The 27,618-nt window shown below is 35.9% G+C and overlaps 2 protein-coding genes across 4 annotated transcripts in view; one reads left to right on the top strand and one right to left on the bottom strand.

Annotated features, from left to right (window-relative positions):
* Positions 1-682: 682 nt before the first annotated feature.
* Positions 683-20,669, bottom strand: ANKRD49 (ankyrin repeat domain 49). Of its 3 annotated transcripts, none has more exons than XM_044666229.1 (3): positions 20,436-20,669; positions 12,775-13,152; positions 683-1,459 (listed from the first exon to the last, which is right to left on the bottom strand). In XM_044666229.1, exons 2-3 carry the CDS (start codon positions 13,045-13,047, stop codon positions 998-1,000), a joined length of 735 nt encoding a protein of 244 aa, XP_044522164.1. In that variant the 5' UTR covers positions 13,048-13,152; positions 20,436-20,669; the 3' UTR covers positions 683-997. The 3 variants fall into 3 exon arrangements, with proteins under 3 accessions (XP_044522164.1, XP_044522163.1, XP_044522165.1); XM_044666228.1 differs by lacking the exon at positions 20,436-20,669 and adding an exon at positions 19,912-20,429; XM_044666230.1 differs by lacking the exon at positions 20,436-20,669 and adding an exon at positions 19,445-19,549.
* A 1,592-nt stretch (positions 20,670-22,261) lies between these two features.
* MRE11 (MRE11 homolog, double strand break repair nuclease) overlaps positions 22,262-27,618 on the top strand; it is a 68,113-nt gene continuing 62,756 nt past the window's right edge. Inside the window, exons 1-3 of the mRNA XM_044669000.1 lie at positions 22,262-22,281; positions 24,464-24,596; positions 26,472-26,628. Of these exons, the coding sequence (XP_044524935.1) occupies positions 22,262-22,281; positions 24,464-24,596; positions 26,472-26,628 (310 nt within the window). The remainder of the gene's footprint in view (positions 22,282-24,463; positions 24,597-26,471; positions 26,629-27,618) is intronic.

Here is a 27,618-nt window from a genome sequence, read left to right as displayed (position 1 = left end):
TCTCAATTAACATTCTAATTGAGGAAAGAATAATAGGATATATACAGAGACAAGGATATTTCAAGGTGAAAACGATGGGGAATAAAGGAGAGAGAGTACTTTCCCCTATTGGGGATAAGGGCAGATAAGAGGAACTAGAATCTGAGTGGAGCCTCAAAAAAAAAGGAGCAATCCCGAAGAGGTGCATAAAGAGGGCATGTGTTTTCTTGTGAAGTTGGAAGATAACACTGCTATGTTTGGAGAGCAGCTAGTAAACAATATGGAATCTGGGGAAAAGTCAGATTGTAAATTGTAGGCTAATAAGATATTTTATCCTGCAAGAAATAGGGGACTGCCCCCTGAAGGTTTTTGCCTACGGTTGCTTGGGTCTCACTTCCTCTGGAAAGCCTTTCCTTTTTTCCCCAATTCTTAGTGCTTTCTCCCTGTTGAAATATTTCATGTTTAAATATATGCATATATTGCACATGTCCAGTAGGCAAAATCCACTGAGGTCAGTGATTGTTATTTTTGTATCTCTAGTGCCTCTTTTCACTATGGCACACTGCAATTATTTTATAACAACCATAGGATTTCACAAAGGGGAAGTATTCAAAGTTTTATCTGGATAGAATAATACTAACAGGTTTTAAACATAAAATTCCATATAGTAAATAGGGAATAAAGACCCAGAATATGGGCTGTTTTAAAAAGCATTTTATTTGGCTTAACACCCAAAATGACACATTTTAATATGACACTTGAAGTACACAAAAGTGCAAGTAAGTTAGAGTTATGTTTGACCATATCACAAAATCACCACATAAACATAAATAATAGAAAACCCCTCAGAGCCCTTTCATATACACTTTGACAGTGAATCTGTCTAACCAACAGGAATAAATACTACTGACTGTTTTCAAAATACCTTCTTTGAACTAAATTTAATATTCTGGAATGTACTGTATTTTATCCAAAGGAAGTGCAGCTACTCAGAAAAGGATTAAAGTTATCAGAATTTTTAAGAATCCAGTTTAGAATTTGTGCAACCTTCTACAATTTCAAAGAGGTAGTGGTAGATACTGGTCCTCCTGGCAATATCAAATGCTGTTTCTTCCAAGTTATTTTTTAGGCCTGGTTTGATGTAACGATTCATGAGAAGGAGTTCTAGGGTGTCTTTGCCATCTCTATTTCCTGCAGCAAGATGCAAGGGGGTCAACAGGCCATTTGTTTGAGCATTGATATCTGCATCATGCTGAAGTAAGAAAGATGCCACCTTGGTATTGTTCCATTTGCAGGCACTATGTAGGGGAGTCCAGCCATCTACTGTCACTGCATGAACATCTGCCCCTTGGGCAATCAGCTCTCGGACAATATCTAAGTGTCCACTATATGAAGCTCGATGGAGAGGTGTGTATTCATCTTCATCTCTGGTGTTTACTTGAGTGCCCTTTTCAGAAAGCAGCCTCTGTACTGTGGCAAGCTAGAAGGAAGTACAAGAAAGCTTTAAAATAACCATTTCCTAATTTACTAAAGAGTGTTTACTACGCATTGGACACTGAAATTCAATCCAGAGCTTAAAAACACAAAAAATGATCTCTGGAATATCAATGATGCTCTTTGGTTTGCAAAGTAAATTATTATTTTACTGACAATGGCTTAAGAATGAATATAAAACTTGTTTCCTAAAATTATGTATCTAAATGAATTGTGCATTTAATTTTATTGTATAAATGTCCATTCCTGGCCTGTGAACTGCAACTATAATCAATAATTTTTTTAACATTTGTGAAGCAATATTACTTGATTTTAGTGCCCTCTACCAATCATTATTATTTCAGAGGTGATGTTGAGTTCTTAAACTTATGTCGATAATGAAAGGAAGCTTATTCAGTTTCCTCCTGGGGTGGAAGGATGGATTTAGCAATGGTCTGTGCCCCCAGGATCAGCTTACCTAAATTTGGAGATGTTTGTCATCAAAAGATTAGCTACTAGGTGATAGAATTTTTGGCCAAAGCAACTCATGAAATTGTTTACTAAAACAAGATTCTAGAATATATTATTAAAGAGATTATTAGTGAGTATCCAGAAAAGAAAGCTGTGATAGTAAAGAGCCAACAAACTCCTTAGCAAAAATAGGTCATGCCAGACTCTCTTCTTTTATTTCTCTTCTTGATAGCTACAAAAGTGTTAGAAAAAGGTAATGATAGGAAGTTTAGCAAAGTATTTGATAATGTACATAGCATGTGCTTTTGTGGAATAGATGGAGAGACATGAACTAGATGATAGTACACTTAAGTGGATTTAAAAGTGGCTGAATATTCTCTCAAAGACTCTTTGAGGTACTGGTTTGATGCCAACTTAGAATCTGAAACCTCTATTGGAACATGTTAGGGATCTGTACTTGGTCCTGCGCTATTTCATATTTTTATTAATGAATTGGTAAAGGCATTGATGGTACTCATATAAAATCTGTACTCATAAAGCTTAGAGGACTAGCAAACACACCAGATGAGAAGGCCGGTTTGCATAATAATCCTGACAGGTTATAACACTTGGCTTAATAGAATAAAATTATATTTGTCCTTTTAAAATTTTAGGTAGCTAAGTTTAAAAAAATTAAGTACAAATTTTGAAAGGCATGGCAAGACAGCAATTTGTCTGAAATGTTTTGGGGGAGGGATTTAGTAGTTTACAAGCTCAATATAAGTCAAAATTATAACATGGTAAAGAAAAAAATTCATAATCTTGGAGTGTCCAAGATTAAGAAGGTGATATTTTGTATCAGATGATATTCAGAGTACTGTCTTCAGTTCTGGGCACCAATTTAAGAAAGATGCTATTAAACTGGAAAATGTTCCAACTAGGGTAATTAGGATGGTTAAATGCCTTAATTTAATGGTCTCTTGAAGAGTAGACGGATGTGGGAATGTTCAGCCTGGAGAAGAGTTGGGGGTCCATGATGGTTGTCTTCAACTACCTGAAAGATTGTCATTTGGAAGAGGGACAGGACTTGTTATATTTGGTCATAAAGGGGAAAAACTGGCATTGGTGGGAGGGGCATCCATGCCAATGCAATTACAAATCTTAATTACAGAAAATAAGGTTTTAGTGTTCTGGGGACAATGCATATTTTATGTTACACTAAGAGTTAAAAACAAATTTATTTTTCCAGAAAATATACCATGCCAACAAGGAAAACAAAGGTCCAAAGTCTTCATTTCACTTTTCATAATCCATTAATCCGTTAACAAATTTTCTCAGGAAGAAATAAAGGGAAAAGTTCCTGTTGTCTACTCTTACTTTATAATGTTCAGTCTCAACAACTAAAGCAACTCTTACATTTTCCCAAACTGGAAGTGATCACAGTCCTTGTAAATGAGCAGAAAGCCCTTTGTACCTCTCATAGCATTTTCATATGATACAATATTCCTATCATTTTTGTCAAGTTTTCTTTCCCCGACTAAGGGAGAGACTGTTTTACTCATCTTTGTATCTCTCACAGTCTGTGAACTGTGCTTTGCACAGAATAGGTATGTTTCATTACCTCATCTCCAAGACCTTTATAAGTTTTTCACTGTTTCAGAATTCAACTTCCTTTTAGACATTAAAAAAATGTACATTAAAATAATTGTAAGATTTTTCTTAATTCACTCTATATCAGTTCATGGGAATCTAAATATGACTCTCAATTACTTCTACTTTTGTCATTTATTACTGCCCAATTCTATTATATCCATATTATAATTTTTTCAGTAACTGCCCAGTCAATGGGCATTCACTTTGGTTATTTGCTATTATAAAGAATGATTTGAATTATATTATAAATGCTATTTATATTCACCATTAAAGTGAGTGAATATGAATTTTTGTTGTGCATTAGAATTTTCTGTTTTTTGCTTCCTTTAGGGTATATCCGTAGTAGTCAAAGGATATGTACAATTGAGTCACTTTTCTTATTTACTTCCAGAGTGAAATACAGAAAGGCTGGATTATTGCTATACAGTTCCTTTAGAAGTATATGAGCATGCCCTTCCAACCTTGGCTGTTTGTTAACTTTTTCCTCTTCATCTTTGTGATTTTATATACACATATGTATACATACACATATGTCACATACATGTTGCTCCTCAGCTAGATTGTAGGTCTCTCAATGGTAGTATTTTACTTTTAACTTTGTATTCTTAGTATCTATTAAAGTCCTTAGCACACAGTAGGTTGTTATAACTTACGCTCTTAGTGATTCAAAGCATGCTTTCATGTGGTGGTTCATAGTTGGCAAATCTTTTTGGAAAAATTTGTTTATATCCTTTGACTGAAATGGCTCAATGTGATAGGTTCACTATACCACTTTTTCTAATCTACTGTGAAAGTTAGGCTAATTCTTTCCTTAAAAGGCAAAGAAGCTCTCCCTAAGACTTGCCTGGCCTCATGAGCTAAAGCTCAAGAGTATCTTTGTTGACAGAATATGATGATGCCATATTGACATGGCATCCTAGTCACTGGGATTGGGCCCCTCAGACTTGGTGGAAGTTCCAAGTCTGTGCAAGTCATGATACTTGGACTTGCTGACAAGAGATGAATGTACTTATGCAAGGCAGGTTTTATCTAAGTGCTACAATATTATCTATGCTGTGTTTGACTAAGTAAAACTCCTTTTGTTAACTATTATTATTATTATTATTATTATTTAAACCCTTACCTTCCGTCTTGGAGTCAATACTGTATATTGGCTCCAAGGCAGAAGAGTGGTAAGGGTAGGCAATGGGGGTCAAGTGACTTACCCAGGGTCACACAGCTAGGACGTGTCTGAGGCCAGATTTGAACCTAGGACCTCCCGTCTCTCTCAATCCACTGAGCTACCCAGCTGCCCCCAACTATTATTTTTTTTTAAATACTTACCTTTTGTGTTAGAATTGATACTAAGTATCAGTTCCAAGGCAGAAGAGTGCTAGGGGCCAGGCAATTGGGGATTTGATTTTCTCCAGAGTCACATGGCTAGGAAATGTTAGAAGCAACTTTTGAACCCACGACCTCCTTGTCTCCAGGTCTGGCTTTCTAGCCACTGAGCCACCTAGCTGCCCTTTTTGTCAACTATTGAATGATCTACAAATGTCTCATTTAAATCCACTGTAAAATCTCAATCAACAGAGGCTATAGGTCTGAGTCAGGTGTGCTCATTCCACTATTGGTAGCATATATTTGTATACATAGCCATATTTTGGTTATCAGACTTTGTCAGTGATAAATAGTGCAGGTATTCCTACTCCCTTTCAGTTTCTTTTCTAATTTTTTATTCATTGCTTTTATTTGTATAAAACCTTTAAAATTTTATATAGCTTAATTTGTCCTTTTATCTTTTTTAAATTCTTCTATTCCTGGGTTAAGAATTCTTTACCCAACCAGAGCTGTGAAAGCTACCTGTTCTTGTTACCAGTTTTTTATGACATGGTTACTTAATACTTAGATTAAATACCTATTTTCAGCTATAATCAAATAGACAGGTGAGACTAAAGACTAGCAAAGGTTAGGCAAGATAAATAGACTGGAAATATCATCAGCATTGAGTTGATAATTGAGTCTTTGGGAGTTGCTGAGATCAACCATGTGAAAGAGTAGAGTGTGAAAAGAGAAGGGGAGGAAGGGTCAGGACAGAGCCTTTGGCATACCCAAGGTTAGTGGCTGTGGGTTGGATGAAGATCCAGTAAAAGAGACTGAGGAGTGGTCAGCAAGGTAGGAGAAGCAGAGAGTGTCATGAAAACCTGGAAAGGTATATACTAAGAACAGGTTGACTGACAGCATCAAAGGCTAAACAGTGGTCATGAAGTTATTAAAATTGAGAAAAGGTTATTAGATGATTGGTAACTTTGGAGTTATTTCAGCTGAATAATGAGGCTGGATGCCAGATTGTAGAGAGAGAGAGAAGAGGCAATGAACACACCAATTGCAGGTTGCCTTCTCAAGTTTAGCCATAAAAGGAAGAGAAAAACTAATGACAGCTAGGGGGAATAAATAGATCAAATGAGCATTTACTAATGGGGGGAAGACGGGGTGATTCTGTAGGCAGTAGGGAAGTACCTAATAGATAGGAAGAGACTGAAGATTTGTTGGGAAAACAAGGAAGAGATGGGGCAATTTGCTGGAAAAGACTAAATGGAATGGGATCAACTTGTGCATAGAGGGCTTTGCCTTAAGGGAGAAGGGACACCTTTTTATGAGAGACAGACATGAAAGATATAAAGAGATGAAAGTGAAAAACATTCTAAGTGAAGTGAGATGAGGATGAAGGGATAAGAGGGAGCACTAGGGGGCCTCACTTTTTTCAGGGAATTATGAGGCAAGGTTCTCAGCTCAGAAATTTAGGAAAGGAAGTGCCACAGGAGGCTAGAGGAAGAATAAAAGGTTTGGAATAGCTGTTATGGTAAATGGAAAATAAGTGAATTAAGGAGACATGGATTGCCTTGCTGTACTGAGGCCACACTTGAGAACAAATTTGTTCTGGACCCAATCAGTAGGGTTTTCTATAGCTCTATTCAGCAGCAATTTTTCCTCATCTTTGTTTCCTGTCCTATCTGGCTTTTTTCAAATCTGTAGCTTGCTCAAGTCCTACTTTCTGCAAGAAGCCTTTGTCAGTCCATCTTAGTGCCTTCCCTCTAAGAACCACCTTGATTTATTTTGTATATATCATTTGTACATCATTGTTAGCCTGCTGTCTCTGCTATTAGATTATGAACTCCCTTGAAAGCAGGGATTGGTTTTTGCTTTTCTTTGGATCCCCGGTGCCTACTATATAGGAAATACTTAGTAAATACAGCACTTAATAAGTGCTAAATGTAGGTGGCTAATAAATGACCCTTTCACCAAGGGGTCAAGTTGGGGAAGGTGAGATAATGTAGCTAATGTAGGGATAGGAGATAGCCTTGTAAACAGAGGGGTAGAGAGATTGGAGGTCACTGTAAAGATTAATAACAGGGTTAAGAGTTTCAAGATAGAGGGCTTGTGGAATAACAACAGATTATGATTAGAAAAAGGAATTTCAGAGTTTTTGAACTGGAAGTGGAAAAAGCTTATATAAACATTCTGTTTTGTACCTTAAGATCTCTAATTCCTGTCCTCCATTTCTATTTTGGTTTATTTCTTTAATTGTTCTTTTGAAGTTAGTTGCTTTAATATTCTTTTAATTTCCACTGAAGCCAATCTTTTCTTTAAATCAATTTTTCCTTCTTAGTCAGTTTTTGTCCTCTTAATCATTCTGGTCATTTTTCTATGGTGATCTTGCTGGAAGTATTCTTTTTGTCAATCTTTTTCCTTTATGTAGTAGTCCAGTACTGTTGTGCTTCCTTTCACCCCTTTGTTATTATCTATTCCCTCTTCTGTCAGATTTCCAGGGTTGAATGTAGGCTGTTTTCTTCAAAGGGTGAGACTGACATTTGGAACACTGATACTGGAAAACTAGTTATCACTGTAATAGAGAATAGTAGGGCCTATCCTCCAAGTTATACTGTATTCCAAGTTCCAATTATATCATTCTCTGAGCCAAATTCCTCTATTCTTTCTGTAGTAGGCTTTCTTCAGTCCCCAGATATGCACAAGCCTTGCAGGCTTGCAGGGTTGGGGGGGAGGGTCCCGCAAAGGTAGTTTGATAAGGGATGCTTTGAGAAACCTTACAATTAGGTTTCTTAATCTTCTTTCATTCCTTTTACTTTGTTTCCTCTTGTATAAAATTCCTTTTAATTAGAGGGATAGCTCTCTGTACCCCACCCCCCATTTTCTTGTCTCATAGGCTCCTTCCTGTATTATAGTCATCTTATTTCCTTCTTCTTTGCCTTAGGGCTGGTCTGACTCACAGGCCTCAATTCTTGGTCTGAGAGTTAGCAATACCATCAGGTTTATAAGGCTTCTCTAGTACTGTGGGTGGCTGGAGTAGGGAAAAGAGTACTTGAAAAGACATGGTGATAAACAGGTAATTTCAATTACAAGAAGCCAGAAAGAGACAATTCAAATACCAAGGAGCACCAATCAGGATCACACAGGATCTGGCAGCCTCCATGCTAAAAGACCACAAGGCTTGGAATATGATATTCAGAAAGGCAAGAGAGCTGGGCCTTCAACCACGGATCAACTACCCATCAAAACTGACTATATACTTCCAGGGGAAAGTATGGGCATTCAACAAAATTGAAGATTTCCAAGTATTTGCACAGAAAAGACCAGGACTAAATGGAAAGTGTGATATCCAACCACAAAAATCGAGAGAAACATGAAAAGGTAAATAAGAAACAGGGGAAAGAAAGAAAACTCATAATTTTTAAATTTGCCTCTTTAAGGGCTTCAATAAGATTTAATTATCTGTATTCCTATGTGGAGAAATGCTATGTATAATTCTCTGTAGTGAACTCTATTCACTATTATAGTATTCACTATTATAGTAATCAGAGGAATAATTCATAGGGAGAGGGTGGAATACTAAATGGTCTAAGATGATATGGGGGGTGGGAAAGGGGGGGTGAATAGTAGGGGACACCAAGAGAAACTTGATTGAATAAGAAAAATAGGATATTCTATTACACACAAAGAGGGCATGGGAAGGAGAGGGGACAAATACTATTATAAGAAGGAGAGGAAGAGAGCATTAAGAGGTAATATTTAAACCTTACTCTCAGTGTAATCAACCCGGAGAGGGAAGAGTAGCTATACTATCCATTGGGACATAAAACTCTACCTAACCCTACTGAGAAAGTCAGAAGGAATAAACCAAGGGGAGAAGGGGAGAGGGGAGGTCAAAAAAGGGAGGGGAGAAGAAGGGGAAGGGAATTCATTAGGCCTTTAAAAATAAAAAGAGGGGAATAATAAGGGAGGGGGTAGAAAGCGAAGTTAATCAAGGGAGGGGATAAGGGATACAGGCTTAAAGCAAACCACTGGTTTAAAAGGAAATAGTGTAAGAAGAAGGGGTAGGACTAGGGGAGGATATAAAAATGTCAGCGAATGCACAACTGATAATTATAACTCTGAATGTGAATGGGATGAACTCGCTCATAAAATGGAAGCAAATAGCAGAGTGGATTAGAAACCAAAATCCTACCATATGTTGTCTACAAGAAACACATATGAGGTGGGTGGACATACACAAGTTTAAGGTTAAGGGCTTGAGCAAAATCTTTTGGGCGTCAAATAAGAAAAAGAAGGCAGGAGTGGCTATTATGATTTCTGACAAAGCCAAAGTAAAAATAGATATGATTAAAAAAAAACATCCTTTAAGTATGTTCTCCAGTATCTCACTTGTTGGGGATGTTATGCAGGAGTTAGGTACAAGTTAAACTATGTAACTGCTGTAATCCTCTAAAAAGGTATCCAAAGGAAATTTGGCAAAGAAGGTGTCTAGTTGAGCAGTGCCTTTTAGAATATGGAGAAGGAAGGAAATGAGTGGCATGAAGTCTAACAGGTCTGCATATGCACAGGATGTGGAAAAATTCCCTAACATTTGTGAAGCATTGGAAGAATGATAAAAATGTTTCTTTATAGCAGTTTAATCTACCCTTAATGTAAGATAGAATTAGTTTAAATGGAAGGCTATTTTTCTTTTTTGTATATAATAACTAAAACATCTTCCTCAATACATAACTGAATTTTCAGGACCTTAATATCCCAAAGGTCAAATTATAATGAATCAACAGACAAGCAACAGATATAATGAAAGAGCCAAAGATGTTATTAATTTGTAAGTTTCATTTTCACTGTTACCTCCCCATGAGATCAACCTTTATTTGGGCTGAAGTAATGCTTGCATTAGGGATTAAAAAATAAGGAAGAATTTTTGAAATGTGATGGTAGAGAAAATAAAAGATAAAAGACTCTAAAAAAGACATGTTACTGAGAATAGAAATATCAGTCTTGCCCTGTTTTATATAAAATAACATAGAGGAGGGCAAAAAAGGCTAAAGATGTGAATTTTAATCTACTTAAAGAAGATAGGTTGAATTTCCACTGAATAAAAGAGAAACAATTGAAAAAGCCAAGGTAGAGTTCTGAAAGGGGAAAAAAACCTTTATTTAACAATACTACATTCTAAAATTTAAAAACACTATATTCAATCTTCCTTCACTAAAGCCCAATTCCAAACTCACCTTAAAGAGAAATGACACTAGGTTCTCTAATAGTGTTATAGCAGAGTTCTGGCTTTGGCAGATCCTACCCAAATGCAATGACTTCAACTAGGGCTCCAATTACTTTCCCTCCACCAAGTACTAGCTTAGTTAAGTCTCATCAGCAGAAAGTAGACCAAAACCAGAATATTTTTAAGCAGCTCATCTATTAAGATGTGGATGGGCTTTTATTTGGTTCTGTTGAGGAAATATGCAATTCTACAGTGGTTTGTGATCTTATCAATGTAGATAACTCCCCTGAAAAAATGAGATCACAACCCATCCATGACTACTTGTGCTGTGGAACTTTTCTCTCTATTGACAAGTAAAACTCTACATCCTGCCACAGAGTGGGTATTCCAAGGAATTTGGACCCTTATCTTGCATTCTCTTTACATCTTGTGGAAACTAGAGTCAGAATTTTATGAGGGAGGAACTAACAGTAGGTAATACAGATGAGGGACCTGGATCTCAGAGAAAAAAAAGATGTCATTTATGCTCATGAAAGTAGTGTCAGAAACAAGATTTGAATCCAGTTTTTCCTAATTTTAGGCTTTATATTCTTCCTACCATACCAAGTTGCCTCTTGCCATTTTTTTTTTTTGGCCATTTGCTTATTTAAAAAAAAACCAAGGCATCTGACCCTGCTAGAGCAAAAGATAACCTTACAAGGTGTCTTCAAAGAAAGTCTGCATATCAGATCATACAAAGTTCTGAAAAAGATGGAAGGAACAACATAAATAATTTAAAAGATATTTTTATTATATATGCCATGTGAAGAATACAATAAGACAGAAAAAGTGTGACCCAGAGTCATGGTGGGAGTATCTTGAGCAAAATCCAAAAGAGGAATTCTCTATAAACGATTCTCTAGATGTTTATGTTTGCATAAAACACTAAATGTATCTAATTAGATAGAATGGCAGATCAGGAGCTTGAGACACTATGGAATTAAAGAAGGGAGACACAGATGTTGCCCCCTTTACAGGAAAATTTTCTTCTTAGTTTCTGAGACAGCAGGAAAAGCCTCAGGAAGAATATATGGTTATCATTCTATGAAGGATATTCAGGATCAGCAAGAACTCTATAAAGGGCTGATATATATATATATATATATATCCTTACTTGCAGTTTTTAGGAGGGTTAGCTAGCTTAGGTGCCTGGGGTATAGCATCACAGAAAGAAAAATAATGGCTGCAGTAAATGTGTTATAAAGGTGTGTGTTCAGAGTGGCAGTAACTGAATGTAGAAACTGAATTCTCAGGTTTGTTAGTGTATGAATTTGTTCATGCATGTAAAAACAGAATACTTCTTGAGAACATCCAATCCCTTAGAGATGACTTTCTCTGTCAGATTTTAGGCCAAGAGATCCAAGGCCACTTATTTGTTGTGAAACTTTATATAATTTGCTTCATTCATCTAGGACTGATTCTCCTCATCCATTGTTCATTTAATCCTATAGGACCTCAGATCTTTTCCAGATCTAAGGCCCTCTGAGCATCAATCAACCAGTATTTATTAAGGGTTTATAAAGTACCAGACACTATGCTAAGCATAGGAGATACAAAGAAAAGCAAAAAAATCCCCACGCTCTTCAGAGTCTATATTCTAGTGGTACACACATCCTGACAAGAGAAAACAGTCCTAACAAAATTATACTATGTGCAAAAATATATCAGTAATCATTTTATATTACCTGGTAGGAGACTAAAGAATACATGTAGCCCAAAAAACTTAATATTATTTATGTCAGGCCACTCAGTGGTGAGTTGATTCATTCTATATTACATACTGTATGTTTAATGACATGGATCTTTTTTTTTTTTTTAAAACTCTTACCTTCTGTCTTAGAATCGATACTAAGTATTGGTTCCAAGCCAGAAGAAAAGCACAAGGACTAGGCAATTGGGGTTAAGTAACTTGCCTAGGGTCACATAGCTAGAAGTGTTTCAGGACACATTTGAACTCAGGATCTCTCTTCTCTAGGCCTGGTTGTTTTCCCATAAAGCCACTTAGATGCCCCAAGACGTGGATCTTGATTTTTGGGAAGCCTTTATTTTAATGTAATGACAAGGAATTTTGGCAGACTAATAACCTAGTTTCTTTACAACAGACATATCAGCTACCTTGTTTTAGTACTTAAAAATCTACAATTTCATTTATGTGGATGAAACTTTCAATGCCACAGATTGAAAGCCTCATAATAGATGGTTTCATGGATTTCTATAGCCAAAAAATTTATTACTTATTAGTCAAGTTTCTTTTCTTTCCTTTTTTTTTTAAAGCCAATTTTCTAGTGACATGCCTCTGCTTATGTTAGTACCTAGATAATAAGGTATATTTTAGGTTTAACCAAAGACTTTTTTGCTTTAGGAACTATTTTTCCAGAGCTTCACATGATGAAAAGGACTGGAATAGGATACTAATGGAGGTACAAGAGATTAATTTATCTACTATATATGTATTTATAGTAAATTTATTATATTGTAGGATAACTACATAAAGAGTAGTACATTGGGCATGAACATAGTAAAGACTATTTGGCAATGTTTTCCGGATGCTATTCGTGTCTTGAAAAAAATGTAGAGGGTTTCTTATATCTTTTAAAGAGAGAAATTTGAAATTAATAACAAAAAAATAGAAAATTTCTTCTTACCCGATTTTTTTCGGCAGCCCAAAGAAGCAATTTGTTTGGTTCCTTTTCCATTTTTTGTTCTTGCATTTGATACCACTCTTCAGTTTCTTCGTCTTGCTCTTCTTCGTCATCAGTATCATCAACCCAGAGGCTCTGAGTTCCAAGGGGAATTAGGTGCCTATGTGTTTCTAACAATTCCAGTTGGTTAAAATATTCAGAAAAGTCTATTGTCTTCTCTGGGTCAGATTTTCCTTCATCATCTGATTTTTCTTTTTCATTTTCAATGTTTTCCATTGTTTATTGTCAGTCTCTTTGAACATTCAATGCTTGTGGCTTGTTTCTTTCTTTTTGTGATGAACTGTGCTGCCTCTACATCTCTATTTTACTCATCATTAGAACCTGACAACATAGGTGCAAAAATTATTAGTAGATGATAATGGAGTCACTTGACACAATAGTGGCACACAAGCATGAACAACATTAGTAAAGTACTGGATAAAAATCCCCTGAATATCATTCTTTCCATAATTAAGACACTAATATTTCAATTACCCTTACATGTGATTATTATTTATTCAACTCCAGTATGGTAAAATTTTTGCAATATATAATCAGTAGCTTTATATTATTTTAAAGCTATTGGGATGTTTTGAGATATGCTATGAATTAAAAATTATGACAGATATAAAACCATTGTACTACTCTACTATTTATCACTTATAATAGCAGCTTACATTTATAAAGTACTTTAAGGTTTACAAAGCACTTTTTCTACAATAACTGTAATATTGGTAGTGTACATAATATTAATCCCATTTTATAGATGAGGATACTGAAGTTCAGAGAGTTAAGTGACTTGTCCATGGCCACACAGTATTGGAGCTGGGGTTTGAACTAAGATTTTCTCACTTTAAGACTGTTTCCACAATACCATGCTGTGTCTTATGGCCACCATAAGTGGATTCTTCATCATTTTGATCAGTCATTACTTTTAAGGTAATTCTTGTTTAAGGTTTTATAAATTTAGGTGGAAAGATCACATCATCCTAAATACCTATCTCACATGTAAAAATAAGAGGTGGTGGTAGCTATAACCAAAGAATCTGGCAACTGGATATTTGTATAGATTAGACAAAGAGAAAATATAAATCAGATGCAAATAAAAGCTAAATTATTTCTTAGAGTTTTAGAAAATTCTTTTTATCATATCCTTAGCAGATAATAATCTACTTTGACTAAATACTACTGCTTTTTAAAAAACCCTTACCTTCCATCTTAGAGTCAATACTGTGTATTGGTTCCAAGGTAAGGAAGTGATAAGGGCTAAGCAATGGGGGGTCAAGTGATTTGCTCAGGGTCACACAGCTAAGAAGTATCTGAGGTCAGATTTGATGACTGAATACTTCTAAGGGCAGTAAGGTAACCACTTCACTTACTGCATCACCATACTGTTGAACATCCTTAATTGTTAGAATATTCTTTCTTATATATTGAGTCAAATATGCTTCCCTGTAATTTCTTTGAACTACTATATTTAAACTCAAAAGTAGACTAAACTAATTAGTAAATTAAATGAAAAATATTTAGCCTATATTACATAAGGTATGTGAAAAATGTTACCTGGCAGCTTGAGTTTCACTTACATGTCTTCACAAGCTTTTATAGATTAACAGCCTTATTAACCAGAAATGCTTGTCCACTATTAAGAACGCTGTATTACCTGACAAGACACTGAAACCTGTAAGAGTTAGTACTATCCCAGTATTCTGATTTCTTTTTGTTCTACTTAAGGTTAAGTAGGGATAAGAAATTCATTTTTTAATTAATAAATGTTTAAATTAAAAAAAAAAGAAATTCATTTTTTTGATTGTTGCCTAGAATTATTCTTAGTATCATTTTATGTTGTTTTTAGCAACTTTAGTAAATATGTCTTCCCTTCAGTGTTAGATGTATTCACTCACTGACACAGAAATGGTTTCCCCACTTAAAACTTCTCTAATGAGGCAAGTAGGTGGCTCAATGGAATGAGAGCTAGGCCAAGAGTCAGGTGATCCTCAGATACTTTCTAGTTGTGTGACCCAGAGCAAGTTACTTAACCCCAATTACCTAGTCAATACTGCTCTTCCACCTTGGAACCAATACACAGTATTGATTCTAAGATGGAAGGTAAGAGTTTAAAAACAAACACAGAAAATAAAAATCTTCTCTATTAATTTAAGCATATTTTGGTCCTCTACAAAAATCTTTCCCTGATGCTTCATAATGGATGCATATGACCCCAGGATTTTGTCATAGAAGAATGTAGGCTCCAGTAGATTCTACTAAGCTAAAACAGACTAGTATGGCCTCAATGATAAACTAGCTAGTGCTGTGGCTCATTACCAACAGGATGGACACCAGCTGATGAACTCTTTGCCTGCAGCAACCAATGAAAGAAAGAAAAATACAAAATGATACTCGGTTTTCTGCAGTCCTTTCCATTTCTGTAATGGCTGGTGCTAGGAATCACAATTTTTTATATCAAATAAAAAGATTAATTTAATTGTTGGTGTTCTAAATGTGTGACCCTTATCTAATGCCTAACAGGTCAATATATTACTGGAAAAACTGAATCATATCAATATTGATACTCTCCATATGGAGTAATGAAAATAGAAGCTATAAACAAATTTTACATTTTGTTCAGAGAATAGAATTGGTGAAATTGGTTTCTTTAAGTGTAAAAAGAAATATTTCATGAAACACCTTGTTATCTTGTCTGTAGCACTTACCCTGAGCATAAACAAAAATACCATCATACAAATAACTGCAGCTTATGAACTATCATCTACTGCAGAAGACAAAAGAATGAGAGAAATATAAAAACCTGCAAAATCCTCCAAATAAAGTCATCTCGGAGCTGGCTAGGGCAAGGATTATACAACACCACAAAAACTGAGATTAACTATATTAAGGGATAGGAAACATCTAATTAACTATATGAGTCATTCCTGTCTGTCAATCAGATCATCAACTAGTTAAAACTGAAGTCAAGAATCAACATATAACTAAAATTGAGATAAAACCACACTGAGGACAATTACAACTATTTCATGATATGAATTACCTGTAAAATCATAAAGAATTTTTGCTTGTTATTTTTTATTTCCAGAGATATTTAATTGAGAAAAAGCAATTATAAAGAATTGAAAGAAAGCAAGAACTGAGAAATTGCTTCTGTGAGTAAAAAATCTCCTAGATAAGAAAAGATCGGGGCAGCAAAAAAGGCAATATTAATTTACCATATAAATTAAAATGCAAAATGTTATGGAGAATGGTTGAAGATTAAAAATTGTATTGCCTCAGAAAATAAGAAACACTGGAGGGGATATGGAAAAATGAGGATACTAATACATTGTTGACAGAGCTGTGAAATGGGCAGGAGAGAGAGAGAGAGAGAGAGAGAGAGAGAGAGAGAGAGAGAGAGAGAGAGAGAAGAATGAGCTAGGAAAACAAATCACACAACCAATCTGCTGCTTTTGTGATCTGCCAGCCTAGACTGGTAACCAAATGTTGGAACAAGATGGGGACTATATATATATATATGTTAAATAGTATAAGAAAGAATGAGCCTCTGCCTCATTCATACTTCACTAGAAACCAGTTAAAGGATTGGCTTTGGTAGATATAAACCATTTATCTTACTTTTCTTTATTTAAAAAACAAACAAAAACAAACAAACAAAAAAATTACCTCCTGTCTTAGAATCAATACTGTACTGGATCCAAGACAGAAGAGTGGTAATGCCTAGGCAGTGAGAAATAAGTGACTTGCCCAGTGTCACACAGCTAGGAAGTATCTAAGGACAAATTTGAACCCAATACCTCCTGTCTCTAGGCCTGGATCCATCCAGTCATCTAGTTGTCCTTAACTATTTACCTTTTTAATGAGGATGGAGAATGGCACAGATTTGGGAGAGTATAATTGTTCAATAAGAGAATATTTAACAGAATAAGTTGCTTTGTATCTTTTTTCCTTACAAAGGGACAAAAGCAGTACATTATAGATGTTGGATATGTGTATTCTGTTTATGTAGATATCTAAAGAAGCTCATGGTAGACATATTGATAGATGTTTCTAAAATCTTGCCCATCTCTTCAAGAAGATTAAAAAAAATCATTTTCCCAATTACATGTAATAAAAATCTTTTACATGTGTTTTCCAAAATTATAATATCCAAATTGCCTCCCTCCCTCCTTTCCCTCCTTCATCCCTGAGATGGAAAATAATTGATCTGGGTTATATGATCTTGTAAAACATTTCCATATTGGTCATGTGAGAGAATACTCATATAAAATAAAAAAACCCCAAATAAAAACACACAAAGTGAAAAACAGTAAAAAATACATTAAGGAAATAAGAAACAACAGTGGCAAAAGTCTACAGAGATAGCTGTGTGAAAATAAGCCAGATCATGCATAAAAATTTATAAAAGAAATTGCAAAAATAACAAACAAAAAAAATCTGTCAGTGTTTCTCATCATTCTGTTTTTATCTGAAAGTTTAGCACACATTTAAATTCATAACATCTCTCTCCCTTATGTACTATATGAGAAAGTGGATATGGCACTTGAAGAAAACACCAGGCAGAATAGTTAGGACAAACCAAATTAACTATATGACTAAAATATTGCAGTCAGTCAGCTAGCTTTTATTAAGAGTTTGCTATTGCCAGGCACTGACTGTTCTAAGAGTGCTGGAATATGGTGAAATAGAAATATCACTAATCTTGAAGTCAAGAGATCTGAGTTTAAAATCTCACCACAGACACATATTGTGTGATTAGAGGGAGGTAATTTAAACCCTAAAAGCTTGTTTCTTCATTTGTAAAGTGGGGATTATAATAATACCTTTAAGGATCTACTGTGAAGGGTTGTTGAGGCTTTAATGAGATAGGGTACATAAAGGGCTTTGCAAACCTTTAAGTTTTACATAAATATTAGCTGTTAGTTATTACCAACCCACTTGGCTACTTTCTCAGCTCTATGAGGTCTTTCTGAGAATGATCTACATAGGCATCGAGAGTACTGTTGTAGAAAATGAGAAAGGAATAGCCAGGCTTCCACATAGGATTTTCTACAGCAAACTACACTCTGTATAATTATACAAATGATTGAAGGGCGATATAGAACACAAGACCCTGTTGTTCCTTAATTATGAAAGAGGTAGGCTCTCCTGCAACAGTGTCTCATGTATTTAATAATATTAGAGAAGATATTTAATTAGAGGATCTTGAGATATAAACACCAGGGTATTTTGTTCTGTGATCCTCTATTCACATCTAATGAGGTATAAAACAGGAGATAAATTAACTAAAGCTGTTTTGGACAAAGTCCAAATGGAAGAGGTATTCCTTAGAAAGTATGGTCTTCCAGATGCTATCTTCTGAAGATAATATCATGCACCAGAATACTTTGACCTCACTCAATTGATATTCAAAAGAGATCAGTTCAAGAGTCCATTCAGGAAAAAAAAAAAGATAAATAACACCTACTGCTCAAACTATTATATACAGCTGGATAGGCAGGACATTCAGTTAAATTGACAGTAAATTTTGGATAGGTATGCAGATTGATGGTGAGCTGGGTCCAGAGCTGAATATGAGGAAAAGAATAGGTGGACACATTTGGGAAATTACACAGTGCCTTTCATGATCTAGATCTTAAGCCATCCCTTGACACAGAAACTCATTTTTAACACAAAACTCAAGTTTAATACAAATTCTTAATAGAATTTGGCCTAATCTACACAGGAAAAACCAAGTGAATGACTATGGATAGAGTAACTATTCAGATTATATGCAGTTAGATTGACAATTTATAGCACTTGTCCATCAGCATTTATGTCTAGAACGAACAAATTAATAAATAAAATTATTTTCTACAGCAGGCTACATCCTCATTTAAACTGACTGAAAGGTGATGCAGAACACAAGACTCTGCTATTGATTATGAAAGTCTTAGGATCAAATGTATCCTTAAATGTTCTCTTGCAATAAAGTTTTGGGCTGGGCCCTAAACTATATAGCAAAAGAATGGACTGAAATGCTTTCAATAAAACTGAAGCACTTATTCTTTTCTTTCTTAGTTTTTAAAAATATCAATATACTATTGATGTTTTTGCACAGCTGTAAGTCACAGAACATTATAGTTTGCAAAGAATTCAAAATCAGCATTGCACAGAAGGCAAAGCACAGTTGGCATGATCATATAACAAATAAGGTAGTCTGAAGAGATGGAATAAAGAATGTTATAAGGTAAATGTTGAGCAAAAATGAAGTCTGGCTTGTTTGTATGAAGGAACACAGGTGGACTGCCTCAGTGCTTCCCTGGAATTCTCTTCAACAAGAAAAGGTGAGAAAAGTCTCCAACATGGTATAGAAAGTCTCTGGGGTGATGTTATAGGCAACACAGACAAAAGGAAGAAAAGACAGGCATGGATAGATTGTAATTTGCACTGTTGGAAGAATATTTAAATTGATGAGATCATAGATCCATGAATTATATCAAATATACAGTTGTAAGTCATGAGTACTACACTTTCTGAAAAACAAAAAATTGCAGATGACTCAAAAGGCAAGAGATGCATAGTAAGAGTAAAATTGGCTATCGAATATTACTTATGTTAACACAAAATAACACAAAAGGCATACCTAGAAATTATACCAGATAATGAGGCAGGTTGGTCTTGTTCTAAGAACAGAAAGCAGATGAACAGCTTAAGTGCCATACCTTCCTCCAGTGAATCTTAAGACAGAAAAAAAAAAAGGCCTCTGATACATTCAGTAGATATTCTATGAAGGATTTATTGGAGGACAGGGACAAATTTTACCCAAGATAAAAAACATGATGAACTTTGATTAGTACTACTGGAGAGAGTACTGACTGATGAAATTTCAGATCCACTTTAGGTAAGCATAATGGCATATGTCTGAGACCTAGTCAAAACTACTTTGTCTTCTGGCCTTCCATCTATTTAAGGCTCCCCATTTTTCTCCTGAAAGTCTCAATTAGACATATGACAGAAGTGCATTAATGGTCATATCCTTCTCCTAACATATGTAGTAAAAACTACTTAAACACATATACAGAAAATCATAGTTTTATCCAGTTATCTTACCACCTCCTTGGTTCATAGTCTTCCTTTTGGCTGAGTGATGTTAAGGTTGTAGAGTCATTTTGTTTGTTATATTGTCCCCTCTTCCAAAGTTAGGAATTTGTAGTTCAGGATCAACTTGCTACACAACCCTCATCTAAGGTTTACATGAGTGGGTTTTTTTTTTCTTTTAAAAGGATGTTTTGTTTCCCTGTGTAATGTACTTTAATCTATCAATGACCCAAGGTAAATTGAGGTAGAGGTGGTGGCCTTGAAATTAATTTAAACAGGTTTGGTTTGAGAGTTGAGTAAAATGAGGCAAACATACAATTGTAAGAAGCTACAGCCAAAGCTAACAAAGGCCTGGGTTCGAATGTCAGCTCTTCCCTCTACTACTTGTGTGGCCTCGGGCAAGTCCCTTTCCTTCTCTAGGCCTCAGTTTCCTAACTTGTAAAATGAGAAGGGGTTGGACTAGATGATTTCTACAGGGTCCCTTCCAACTCTAAATCCTATGACACTAGGATAGGAAGGGAATGAGGGTTGATGACCTGGAGAGGCGTTATTCCCAAGACTTGGAGAGGCCCTCTGTCCTCCAACAACAAACGGGCGGCTCTGCCAAGGTCCCAGGTGGGAAGAGAGGAGGCGGATGACGCGTCGCGGCTCGCCTCGATCTCGTCTTGCTGGGCGAGCCACGTCTAGGCCACTAGCAAGTCCGTTAGGCGCTGAAGATGGGGTCCTGGAGTGCGGGGGAGAGAGAGAGAGCGAACCCACCACTCCCTTCCACGCACTTCCGGGTCCTGTCACCGTCTCTTCTCCAAAGCCGACCGGATTGGCTTTCGCCAAGGGGGCGGAGACTCGTTCCCAAGGCCTAACCTTGAGCCCTATGCAGCAGCCAACGAGAACGGAAGAATCCGGGAAGTTCTCGCGCGACCTCAGGAAGCATCGCGAGAATATAAGGTAGGTCTTTCCTTCTTCCGTTCCTCTTTCCCGCCCCATCTCGTCTTCTTTCATTTCCCGCCTGTTCTCATCTATGGAAGGGCCGGAGGCGGCCGCCGTTGCTGCTGTCTGAACTGCCCTCACGGCCCCTTTCTCCTGCACCCCGGGTAAAAGGCAGCTTGGATTGCCCCCCATTGCCATGTCACCGGCTGCCAGGCCGGATCCTGTTTGGGAAGGATAGACTTTCCCAGCCCCCAACCCCCCCATGCCAGGCTGGGATTCCCGGACCCCTGGAGTGCCTCGCCAGGTGGCTTAGCCCTGGACCAGCGAGACCCAGGCAATGGACAGGGAGACTTGGGTCATTTTTGCCAGCCCAGTCCCTGCTCTTCCTCTTGGCATCCAGTACCTGACCTGGATCTCCTCCCTTTCCCCATTGTTTTTCTATGTCCTGCCCCCTGGCACCTTTCGTCATGGTAGACCACGTGTGTTGTTATTTATCTAGCGTTAAGCCTGAATCCATTTATTTTCGGAGAGTCAATTTCCTGTTAAATAGAAGGATGACTTTAAATGAGAATTAGATAATTGCTTTTATAAACCCAATGTAGTCCTTGCCTTTCAAGAAAAAAATTGGTTGGATATTGTAGGAACCTTTCCTTTCAGTGTGCAAAGTCGACTTCCTTCCCTGCCCTCCCCAAAGAAATGAGAAATATCATTGAAAAAATACTATCCATTGCAAAGAGACCAGCTGTGGGACTAGTGGCATCAAAAGTGTACTTTTGGATCTACAGTCTTTACAGTATGTCAGTTTTTGAAAAAGGGTATATAAGTATGCATATTACATATAAGTATGAGGCAGCTGGTTTATTAGAATTAATATATAACACTTTATACATAGGATTATATATTGTAAGTAATATAATTATGTGTGGTGTCATATTCACATATATGCCCACATCCACAAGGAGTTGATAAAATTATATGTTTTATCATGTTCACATATTTTCACGTAGCATGCCCACACCCAAGAAGCAGCTAATTTAGTGAAATAGCAATTCAAGCCTCTGAGTCAGAAAAGTCTTGGGTTCAAGTCTTGCCTGTGACACTTACTGGTTGTGTGACTGGAGAAGTCATTTTTAGTGCCCTCAGCACCTCTCTGAGAGTTGTAGAATTTAAGAAAAATATTTTAAATATGCCAAATATTTTTTCTATTTTTATAGTATGTTATATAAATATATATATATATACATATATATATATACATATGAATATTTAAATCCTCTTTAAATGCATTTTAAAAAATACAATCATTTTGTCTTTTAGAGCTGACTTGGAGAATTGGAATCCACAATAAATTTCCTGACCAGTAGGACCATAGGCAGTATCTGAAGCTACTTGGTGATATTGCTAGCCCATAGCAACTGGGTTGAAGGTAGAGGAAATGAATTCTGCAGATACACTGTAAGCCTCATAGCCTCCAAGAATCTTTGTTTTTTTCAAAGCCTATTGTTTTATTTATGTAAGGAAGAATTGCTTAAGTGTTGATTATGTATGTTTTGCTTATGTGAGTACAAATTTTAGCTTATTAAACACATTTTTAACACTTATTTCACTTTCAAAAAGCTTATAGAGTCTTTAGTTTTATTATAATGCATACAAAAATTATGGACAGAGAATGTAGTTTATTCTTAAGTGAGAGGCAGCTTGAAGGAGTGGCTCTCTAGCCAGCCTTAAAGCCAAAAAAGATTATAAGTTACAGAGAAGGTGCCAACCTGCATTAATAAAGGAAATATATTTCCTAAGACTTCCTTATACCAATTAAATCACAGTGTACTATGGAAAAAGTTATCATTTTTTCAGCACTTAAAGACAATATTGAGGTCATCGAACATTTTATTAAATTCTTGCTGAGTCTTAAGTTTGAGTGCTAAGGAAGATACAAAATTTAGATAAGACATAGCCTCTGTCCTCCTAGAACCCCTCTTAAGAACTCAGTTCTGTAGCATTTTAAAGTTTGCAAAGGGCTTTACAAACATTTTCCATTATCCCCTCACAACAAGCCTTTGAGGTAAATACTACAAGTATTGTTACCTACATTTTATAATTGAGGAAGTTATAATGCAAAATATTATATAAGGGCATAAGGTTATTTTAGAGTGGGGAACTGGTGGATCTGGAAAGGCTTTCTCCAGGAATTGTTATTTAAATTGCACTTTCTGTAGGCAGGGGAGGTAGTAGAATAGAAAGGACAATGCTAAATAGGAAAAAATATGAACAAAGGCAAAATAGGAAATTAGAACTTGTGAAGAGGCTTGAGTGTTAGGCCAGGGAGCTTGAATTTTACTTGCTAGGAAATAGGATCTTGAGCAAGGGAGTGATATGCTCAACAGACCATGGCATGCTCAATAGAGTTATGGGTCTGGATTCAGGAAGACTTATCTTAAGTGGAAATCTGACCTCAAACACTTACTAGCTGTGTGACCCTGGATAAGTCATTTAATCCTGTTGGCCCCAGTTTCCTCCTCTATAAGATGAGCTAGAGAAGGAAATAGTCAACCATTTTAGCATCTTTGCTAAGAAAATTCCAAATTGGGTCACAAAGAGTCAGACTTGATTGAACCGAATCCAGACCATAATATTTTCACAGGTGTGTGAAGGATGGATTAACTATGAGGAGATTGAAATTGGAATAATAGCGGGGAGACTTTTTAAAATTGAGGTTAATGATAATGACAGTGATGATTACAGTATGATATATGATAATATGATATAATGATGGTAGCACTGAGAAGAGGTAAAGGAGGATATAGGAAATTGCAGAGGAAGAATTGACAGGATTTAGCAACTGATTGTGTATAGCAGTGATGGGCAAACTTTTTAAAGAGGGGTCCAAAGGAAAGGAAATGCTCATCTGTCAGTCTGTTTCTAAGGCAACTCTTTCGAAGTTTCATTGTATTCGTCAGATTAGGAATAATGTCGCGTTGCCAGATAGAAGATTTCAGGGGGCTGCATCTGGCCCTCGGGTTGTAGTTTGCCTATCTCTGGTGTATAAGAAGTGAGAGACACTAGGTGAATGATGGTGCCACTAATAGAAATAATGAAGTAAGGAAGTGCAATTTCCTTTGGGGAAGACAATAAGCTTGGTTTAGTACTGAGATACTTGACAAGACATCTATAGAGATGTGTCCTATAGGTACTGTTGAAATAACATTTTTGAGCCTTCTTTTCAGACTAACAGTTAGCCAACAACTCTGGTATAAGGTAACCTCTTAGAGTGGCAAATAATTGTTGGGGTGAAAAATAGAGTTAAATTAATTTTTCATGAGAGAGAACTACACCTTGAAGTGTTACCGAGACCTACCTGTGTACATAGTACACAAACTACTTGGTCAGCATTGCATAAATATTTCTGAAGAGAACCTGTTCTGGCTGCACATTTTATTTGAGATGTACCATATATTTAGTTCAGTTCAACTTTTATTAAGACACTAAGTGCTTTATAACTTTTATAACTCATTTGATGTGTACTTATAACTCAAGATTATCTTAAAATATATAAGTAGTATGCTGAAATCTCTTGTTCTCAAATTTTGTGAATTATTTTTTATTAATTTATAGGAAATGCATTTTCTTTCCAATACAGTGATGATGAAGATACTTTTAAAATTTTGGTTGCAACAGACATTCATCTTGGATTTATGGAGAAAGATGCAGTCCGAGGAAATGATACGTTTGTAACCCTGGATGAAATTTTGAGACTTGCCCAGGAAAATGAAGTGAGTTAGCTTATTTCTTTCTTTGATTAAATTTCTACTCTATTGCCCCTAAACAAAGGATTATTCTTTCTTTCCCCTCATATTCAAAGAGTATACCTTTGCTCTCACCTGGCCTGTTTTTTATATGAAAATGTCATCAATATTGTTGTGCAGATAGTTCAGTTAAAAATACTTTACAAATGTAGCTTACTTTCTTTATGAGCTATTTAAAATAGAACTATATTTGCAGGCATGAGAAAAATACTTCTTGATTTTTTTTGGTCATGGCTTAGTTAAACTATGTTCCAGTTTTTGGTTCCTTGTTTTTAACGACAACCTTTCCTGGCTTTCAGATACCTAGCAATTTCTTCATTTTTTACCCTTTCTGACCTTTTAAAATTGGGAAGGATCTTTTATTTTGGACTGATTACATTTTATTATGAATAAATTTCACTTAATTGGTATGTGAATTTTAGATTTATTTCTAAATGTGGAGGAAAAAGCTTTGTTTTTTTTTTTAAAAGAAATTTCAGACTTCTGTTAGCAAGTAGGTGATATTTTTAGGGGTTGAAGGGAGAAGGTAAAGGAGATCTTGAAATTAACAAAAGTTACATGTTAAGTTGGACCAAAGATAAAATTTGATTGAATTCTTTTAGATTACAGTGTTCAGAGGTGAGAGATAGTGGCAGTGGTATTTTCCTATAGGATTTCCTATTCCTTTGGATTGGACGTCAGCTTCTGCTGTGATTTTTCCTGGAAGTCCATTCTCCATTAAGAATACAAGAGGTGATATCCTCTGTTCCCAGCTTATTCTAGGACCTAGAGCCTATCTTAACATAGCATAGATCTGCAGGCAAGGACTTCCTCCCAGATAATTATCCTCTTCCACCCTGGTATACAGACAAAAACATTCCTGCCTAAGCACAGGTTAGTATCCATATTCCCCAGTCTTTTGTCAACTCTTAACATCTGTTCCAAGATTCCTAGATATTTAATTTTGTTTTAGGGGCATATCTTAGACTTTCTTAAGAGAAACATAGTGTCCAGAATGAAGAAAGTAATAATATTACTATATTCTGTTCTGCTCTTCTCAAATCTGGAGTTGTTTGTTCAGTTTTGGGTACTATGTTAGAAAAGAAATTGGCAAAATTGAGAGAGTATATCCAGGAGGGTGTTTGAGTTAATGAGAGGACTGGAGAGCATGCTATATGAAGATAGATTGGAGGAAATAAAATTTATTTTTCCTGGAGAAGAGAAAACAAAAGTTAAGCAAATCAGGGTAACTGTCCTTGAGTAACTGAAAGGCCTTCATTGGAAGAGAGATTATATTTGTTTTTGGCAGACCTGTAACAATGTGTGGAAGTTGCTTTGAAAGAGGCAGATTTTAGCTTGATAAAAAGAAAAACTGACAGTAAGGACTGTCAAGAAGCAGAAGGTGCAGCTTAGGGAAAATTGTGGGTATCCCAACATTTTTAAAGTGCCTAGATAAGTGCTTGATAACCATTTTTTGGGGGAGGGTGTGGCGTCCTCTGCTATTAGTTGGACTAAATAGTTTCTCGGATTCTGCAATTTGTCTATAATATAATAACTATTAACAAGTTTTTTAGCTTTCTCATTGTTACTTATCTGTTGAATTTTTAATCAGTTTTAATAATGGAAAAGTAGAATTGTTGATGCTTGATGTTCTTGGATAGTGAATTTGTAGAACAAAGTGGGAAAATTTGAGCAATTATAAATTAATAATTCTAAGAAAGCAAGTTCCTATAGATAATCCTATAGTAAAAAAAAGTTTAAGTCTACAGATTTCTATCTAAAATTTCCAAAGATAGATATATATATTAAACAACTCATTGTGGAAGTGCAAAATAAACTAACTCCAAGATGATTATTTTTTAGGTGGATTTTATTTTGTTAGGTGGTGATCTTTTTCATGAAAACAAACCCTCAAGAAAAACATTGCATACTTGTCTGGAATTATTAAGAAAATACTGTATGGGTGATCGTCCAGTACAATTTGAAATTCTCAGTGATCAGTCAGTCAACTTTGGTTTTAGTAAGTAAGTATGTTGACATTGAAATATCTAATTTAATTGTGTATAATAAATTCTGAAGTGTACCTATCATAAGGAATTAAATTAAGAGTTTGACTAAAATATGTGAGAATTCTAAAATAATATGGTGATCACTAATTTAAAATATTATAACTCAAGTCAAAATGACTTTTAATAGCTTTTATTTACAAAGAGGTGGAAAGAGTGAAAGTAGAGAAATGCAAAAAGAGGGTAGAGAAGATGTCTACCCTAACACACTGAATATTGCTCTGGTGCTCAGCTCAGCCCGGCAGAACTTGTTAACCCTGGATCAGAGGATTCAGAGTTCTACCCACACACCCTCCTCCAAGAACGGAAGGCCTCTCAGAAATTAATCTCTCTCCAGACACCAGGAGAGGAAGGCCAGCTATTCACTCACCCAAGAGGCAGTCCAACTCCCAAGTTACCTCCAAGAGCCAGGCCACCAGTTGAAGACGACTATATCCAAATAACTGCTTGCAGAAGACTCTCTCTAGCCAAAGAAGTTCAGGGCTTTTATAGTGACTTCTTGTCCCTTCCCCTCTTCACAGGGACCAATCACAGCTTCCAAATTGCCTAGTACTGCCCAGGGGGGCAGGGTCTGTGGGATTCACACCTCTCATCCTCTGAAGGTTTAAACTCTTATCAAAAAGATTCATAAGTTCCTGACAAGATTGAGTTTCTGAGGGTGTGAACTCTTTAAGTAAGTGACCTGTGAATTCTCCTACCTGGTGGCTAACAAAGTGCTAAGTAGGGATGTTTTCAGTTTTTGGTTGATGAAATCAAAAGTTGCTGATTGATAGACAAAGTTTGATTCACACTTCACACTATGTATGGTTAATAGTTAACCACTTAAGTTCCATTGTAATCAAGTTGTATTTTTTGAGAAATGTTGACTTGATTACCTTACCCTATTAAGAATCTAATAGTTTCATATCAAATTTATATATATATATATATATATATATATATAT

This window comes from Gracilinanus agilis, chromosome 3 (genome assembly GCF_016433145.1).
Source record: "Gracilinanus agilis isolate LMUSP501 chromosome 3, AgileGrace, whole genome shotgun sequence".
Taxonomy (NCBI): domain Eukaryota; kingdom Metazoa; phylum Chordata; class Mammalia; order Didelphimorphia; family Didelphidae; genus Gracilinanus; species Gracilinanus agilis.
This window is presented reverse-complemented; position numbering and strand designations above follow the sequence as displayed.